General features: G+C 42.8%; 1 protein-coding gene across 1 annotated transcript; it reads right to left on the reverse strand.

The window, feature by feature from the left end:
• Positions 1-1,362: 1,362 nt before the first annotated feature.
• tpbga (trophoblast glycoprotein a) lies at positions 1,363-6,472 on the reverse strand. Its single transcript, XM_037795154.1, has 2 exons — positions 5,434-6,472; positions 1,363-4,275 (listed from the first exon to the last, which is right to left on the reverse strand). The coding sequence occupies exons 1-2, from the start codon at positions 5,694-5,696 to the stop codon at positions 3,426-3,428; spliced, it is 1,113 nt and encodes a 370-aa protein (XP_037651082.1). The 5' UTR covers positions 5,697-6,472; the 3' UTR covers positions 1,363-3,425.
• Positions 6,473-7,024: the final 552 nt, after the last annotated feature.

A 7,024-nucleotide genomic window follows, 5' to 3' on the forward strand; every position in this document is an offset into this window, starting at 1 on the left:
GAAGTTGTAGTACCGCCGTTTGGCCACTACAGAAATTAGCTTCAAAGCCCGGCGTTCTTCCTGGGTGCTTCATATAAACGGCAAATTCTAAGGTAACAAAAACACACACAATTATTATTTTCAGGTGATTATACACACTAAAGAAATACTTAATAATATTAGATTACATTTCTGTAAGTAGATCCCCCTAAATGCTACACACTGGTCCTTTAAAGTTGCTCAGAGATTTGTGTCCGTTGGAACTGAAGTAATATTCTGAACTAATTTTGAGGGTGGATACTAAAAATTAGTCCATAATATTACTTCAGATATTGTACTAATCTAATTACTCAAAAATGCATGCGAAAAGGCCTCCCGGAAAACCACTATCACTACAAAAGAAAAGAATAAAACTCAAACTTTCATCTTTTCGGTTAGCCTATTGCAATTTTGACAAAGTACAAACCAGGAGCTGATTTCTTAGCAAAAAAAATAATTTGACTTTTAGATAGATAGTGATGTCAGAAAGACTATCTGGATAACGAATACCATGATTCAGGTGTGTGTGTGTGTGTGTGCACATACTGCAGCCTTTATGAAAGTGATAAATGGGCGTCCAGTTGTCTTTAATGGGTAGTTGGGCCAGCTGTACCAACTCCTCCTCGCTTGCATCCTCTGGCAAACACAATTAGTCACATTGATCAAGTGAGCAGCAGAACAATGGGGTAATACCCCGCTGGAACCAGCTCTGTGGTTCACTCACCCACCAGACTGGTTAGACATGATGGATATAGGCAACATACAGGAAGCTGGGCGAATGACTCCCATCGATAGCAAATAAGTTCATTGTTAAAAGAAGGAAAAGGAAGATAGACTTTGTTTCACGGTCCTCTGCGCTGCTTGCTTTTTAAAAGTGGGAAAACCATAAAGCAGAGTGACTGTATAGTAAATGTAAATGATGACATATGTCCTCAGTTGAGAGAGAGACAGCTGTATTTGTCATAGCAATGCCAGCGGAGGGGGGTAGATGCCACTTTGTCTCTGTCGTCATGCTGCTGACTGTTGTGGTCTCTTTTCAACATGTTCAATTCCTCACAGATGTGGCGTTCACTTTTAAGGCATATTCCCTATCACGGCCATTAAACCCATGTAATGGCGCCAAGATGTTCCCGGAGACAGGAGGAAATAAAAAAAAAAGGCCATGCTGCGCTCCAGAGGAACATTCTCAACACTGAAAAGAAATACTGTAGTTTTGCTTTCTTTTCTTTTTTTTTTATGCAATAGCAGAACCCACACGCTGCACACACACACAAAGCTGTTAAAGTTGCTTCCTTGAAAGAAACTCAAACAGCTTGTGGGAATACAAGACATAGCAAACAAAGCTGAAATAAAGACGGGATCTTTTAATCAGATGTGTGCAACAAAACAGCCTGAAAGAACACTGTAATTGGAGCAATTTCTTTCCTGTTTTTTAACAAGCTCTTTTGCACTGGGGGTAATGGTGAATGTATTTGCAGGGGTTCCTCTCTTTTCATTGCATTCCTGCTGAGCACAGTATAGCAAAACAGACCATATATTTTTCAGCCAGACTCATAAAAAGACAGAAAAAGGCACGGGTCCTAATCCACACTTTAATGAGCGAAAGCGGAAGTAATGACATGCAGGGAATAATCTTTCTTCTCTCTGCTCCGCCGGCTGACACCAATAACCCGTGGCCGGCCTAATGCCCCGCTTGTGACACATTGTGTAATAGGAAAAGGAAAACTTCTCCTGGGAGTTTCTCCCACAGGCAATTATTAAGAATGATGACACTTTAACAATGGCCGGATCAGAGCGCTCGACTTTGTCATCGTGAGTGAATCCCATTATGCGGGCGGCATAATGGCCGTCAGTGAAGACAGAAAGAGAATGGGTATCACAAGGCGTCCTTTTTTTTTTTAACGCCGGAAAACAAAGCTTATATTTGAGGCGTCTCGCCGTCCGAGCCACCCTTTTGTGTCAGCCTCAATTGTTTTCTCCTCTGCGAGTAAATGCCCCGGCTTAATGTGGTTCGGCAGCTCAGAGAGAAATGATAGTCCAAATATTATTCATTTCTGCTAAATGAGTATACAGACATAAAGCTTTATTTAGTCATTCCACATGCAGGACAATGTCTCCGTGTCATAAACATTTCTGGATCGCTATCAGAGGAGAACATCTTGATGAAGATGCTACTTTGGCTTCAAACGATGGGGAGGCTTTATTCAGTTAACTCCAGGCTCCCTCCCGCCCCTCCCACCCCCTCGCTCCAAATACCTAGATAGCAAATTTGGGCAATAAACACTTTGAGGAATGGCAGCTTGCCACCGCCTCTCTCTAGTCTGTCTCACTTTGTAGCATCATAAGGCCACAGGGGATTGCTTTTGTCATGTGGCCATTTAGAACAAACATGTGACATTTGGGGAAGTTTGGGATTCATGCAGGTTATAATTTAAACATGCGTGTAAAATGTAAGGCTTGGGATTTGCCTGAGAAAGACATTAATTGACCTCTGGGTCATTCGTAGGAATTGCTCCACTATTTCTCTTAGCATAACCCCAACTATAGATGAAAAAAGGTTATATTCTTTCTTTTCACGAGGCTCTCTCTTTAACTGCTGAATGAAACAATGTCGCTGGTGTTTCAGAATCATCTGTATCTTATCACTGGAAGAAAAGAAAAAAAAATCCCCTAAACAGAAAAACGTGGAGAGCCAGACTTTCCTTTCAAAGAGCCTCCAGAGCGGCTGTTGTCTTTAAGGAGGGAGGGGAGATTGCTTTCAGCGGCCTCAGAACCAGGACTGGTTCTCATCATTTTGACAATAAAACTCAAGCACTTGAAACAAAGCAAACGGTTCATGAAAAAAAAAGAGAGAGAGAGAGAGAGAGAGAGAGAGAGAGAGAAAAAATGAGGGGGCTTGGAGATTTCCGCTGGTCTGCACTGAATTGTCCCCCTTCCTTCAAATCCAAAAGAGGAGCAGATTTTTAGAAAAGCTTTGGAGGCTTAATTCCTCTGTGGCACCCTGCGGCTGCAGGACGCTGCAGGGCTGCAAAGATGAATGAATGATTGTGCTTTTAAATTCCCAGAGGTTTGTTTTTGTTGCTTTTCTACAAGCTAAAGATCTGACAGAGTGAATGAATGAAAATGTGCCTTGTGGAGAGAGTTCAGTTCAGATGAGGAAACAGCTGACTTTAGGCACTTGCTGTTGCTTTTAGTGTGGACATACGGAGCAGGCAACATTCACGTCCAAACAAATCTGAGATATTAAAAGAGCACATTAATGAGGAAACATGGGCAGTGCATGCTTTAAAACACTATTGTACGTATATATTTACAGACAAATCTGTACACTTTTTACATATTGCTACTGATAAATGCATAAAAAAAAAGAGTCATAAGAAAAAAAACACCTCGAGGTGATAGTCCTCTCACACGTCGGCGCTCGTGGAGACCTGTGATAACCTGGGGTCAGAGTCCATCTCGAAGCGGTAGTGGTAGCCCTCCCACACCTCCCTGCAGGCGTCCCGCAAGTCGTTGATGCGCTTCTTGATGCCCTTGCGGTTGAGATAAAGCACGAAAAGGAAGATGAGGCCCACGAAGCCCAGGACTATACCCAAGAAGACGTACGAGGTCTGCAAAGCGAGGTCGGCCCCCGCGCCCCTCTGGCGGCATCCCAGAGTCAACGTGCCCACGGTGAGCATGGATGTGTTCCTCATGCCGGCCGGGAAGGCGCACACGAGGTCTTCGGCGTCACCTATGCGTCCCTGTGATCTGTTGAGCCACAGGGCGAAAGGTTCGATTCCGCACGAGCACGTGAACGGGTTGTCCCCCAGCAGGAGGTCAGCTCCGGCTAGGGAGTCCAGCTCTCGCAGGCCCTCCTCGGGCACCGTCTTGAGGGCGTTGACGGTCAGGTCGAGCTCCTCCAGGCGCTCCAAGCCGGAGAAGGTGGTGTTGTGGATCGCCACCAGGGAATTGTTGGACAGCTGGAGGCGCCGCAGGTCGGTCAGGTGGGAGAAGATGCGCGAGGGTAGATAGATGAGGCCGTTGTGGGACAGGTCAAGGCCCTTCAGGGAACCCAGGGAGCTCCAGCGGAGGGAGACGGCCAAGTCCATCACCGACGAGTGGTTGTAGAGGGCTCGGCTCAGGTTCAGCTCCCGCAGGGACTGGTTCTGCACGGTGAAGGCTTCCGGGTGGATGACCGCCAGCTGGTTGTTGCTCAGATCCAGGGAGCGGAGGCTGCGGAGTCCGGCGAAGGTCTGGGACTCCACCTCGGAGATTCTGGATTTGAAGGAGAGACATCATTCACAACTTACAAGAGCAAGAAAGTGGAAAAAGAACCTGAGTTTCCACCAGACAATACATGGCCAGTACTCCCTCAGATATCATGGTGTACAAATATGGAACACCAAAAATACACGTTGTCAAGAGCTCGTTATCCTTAGAACATTTTAAGAGGAAATTATCATCACATTTAATTCATGATGTCTAATTATCTTTTGATATGTTTAGATATATTTTCTTTCCTTCTGTACTGTTTTTTTGTATGCATTTCATTGTTTTTATTGGATTGTTTTCCACTGTTTGGTTAGGTTTTTCTTCACATTTTGTGTACTTCTTGTTGTTGTTTAACTTTTGTTGTATTTTTTAAATTATGTTAGTTTAGATCTTTCTTAGATTGTTTGTTTTTTTCTCCTGGGGTTAGTGGGGGGGGGGGGGGGGTCCTTTGTATAAGCCTCTGGCTTCTTGACCTCTCCGGACACATTTCTTGTTTTTTTTTTCATTGACTGGATTTTGTGAAGTTTTATATATGTGCAAATAAATAAATAAATGCATAATAAAACAGGACTGACTTATTTTGGATTAAAATCTAAATAAAATTGAACATGGGTGTCATTTTAATACACTTTCAAAGCCTGCAAAGCAAAGTAAGTGCCATGCAACCAGAATTATGAAATCTGCTCTATATTTCAGCAACACAATGAGGACCAACTGGTGACATGGTGAAAAAAATTATGATTTGCTATTGAGTCAAACTCTTCTATGTTAAAGGAACCATTTGTTTTGCATTACAAACTGATGATAAATCACAGGAGGAGAGACTCTTACTGTACCTGTTATTGCTCAGAGACAAAGTGGAAAAAAAAATGGTGTTTCCACCAGACAATAAAACAGGACTGACTTATTTTGGAGTAAAATCTAAATAAAATTGAATATGGGTGTCATTTTTATACACTTTGAAAGCCTGCAAAGCAAATTTTAAAGTGCCATGTAACCACAATTATGAAATCTGCTCTATATTTCAGCAACAATGAGGACCAAGTGGTGACATGATGAAAATAGTGTTTTGCTATTGAGTCAAACTCTTCTCTGTTAAAGGAATCATGTGTTTTGCATTATTACAAAGTGATGTGAAATCCCAGGAGGAGAGTCTCTTACCTGTTATTGCTCAGAGACAAGTTGGTCACGTTATCCAGCCCTCTAAAACAGTCCGGACCGATCCGATCGATCTGGTTCCCGGTGATGAACAGATTCCTGGTGTACCCCGGGATCCCGGTAGGTATACCTCTCAGCTCTCTGGAGACGCACTTCACGGTGTGAGCCGCCTCGGAGCACTCGCAGCGCGGCGGACACCGCGACGCGTCAACGGAGCCGAGCAGCAGCGCGCACAAGAAAACGACGCGCTGCGACAAATCCAGCATGTTGTGGAGGGAACAAAGTGAAACACACACAGAAACAGAAAGAAACGGATGAATGAATCAGCTCCTCCTAAGACATCATCATCATCACCACCATCATCATCATCATCATCAGCAGCAGCATGTGTTGTGGTCCCGGCTGGGAATGCGCTTCAACTTCGCATGTGTTGCTGCAGAGAGCAGAAGAAGAAGAAGAAGTGTGGCTCGGATCTCCATGAGAACAGGACTGTGGGTGTGGGGGGGTCTTGCTGGTCTGAGGAGGCTGTTTGATCCTTTCTGCCGTGAAGAAGAGGGGCGTCACTTCTTCTCTCCAACAATGAAGTTAAAAGGACCATCGCCTGGTGTGCGATGATATGTGGGGAGGGGCTTCTCTCTTTCTCTTTTCTGCCTGAAACCAGGTCCGGATCCACGAGGTCTTCTTCCTCTCTGAGACTCCAGTACACACTAATACTGGCACGAGGAGGAAAAGGAGGAGGAGGATGAGGAGGAGGAGAAGGAGGAGAAAGTGTTTCAGCTTCTTTCTCGTCATGATGTTCATTATTTATTTCGCAGCCAGATGTATAATCATGTGGCTTCAGTGGAACAATATTGCACCCTGAACTTTTTTGATATGGAAATCTGGACTTTTTCTGATTGTACTGCAGGACGAAAAACAAACCACAAATATTGCAAGAAATCTGTTTCCTATTATAAAAAGGGAATAAAGTAAAAGTAGTAATACCACACTGTAAAAATACAGTGACCAATATTGCACCCTGAACTTTTGATATGGAAATCTGGACTTTTATGAAAAGAAACTAAAATATTGCAAGAAATCTGTTTTCTATAATAAAAAGGGAATAAAGTAAAAGTAGTAATACCACACTGTAAAAATACAGTGATCAATATTGCACTCTGAACTTTTTGATATGGAAATCTGGACTTTTTCTGATTGTACTGCAGGACGAAAAACAAACCACAAATATTGCAAGAAATCTGTTTCCTATTATAAAAAGGGAATAAAGTAAAAGTAGTAATACCACACTGTAAAAATACAGTGATCAATATTGCACCCTGAACTTTTGATATGGAAATCTGGACTTTTATGAAAAGAAACTAAAATATTGCAAGAAATCTGTTTTCTATAATAAAAAGGGAATAAAGTAAAAGTAGTAATACCACACTGTAAAAATACAGTGATCAATATTGCACTCTGAACTTTTTGATATGGAAATCTGGACTTTTTCTGATTGTACTGCAGGACGAAAAACAAACCACAAATATTGCAAGAAATCTGTTTCCTATTATAAAAAGGGAATAAAGTAAAAGTAGTAATACCACACTGTAAAAAT

Source organism: Sebastes umbrosus, chromosome 15, assembly GCF_015220745.1.
Source record: "Sebastes umbrosus isolate fSebUmb1 chromosome 15, fSebUmb1.pri, whole genome shotgun sequence".
NCBI classification, from domain to species: domain Eukaryota; kingdom Metazoa; phylum Chordata; class Actinopteri; order Perciformes; family Sebastidae; genus Sebastes; species Sebastes umbrosus.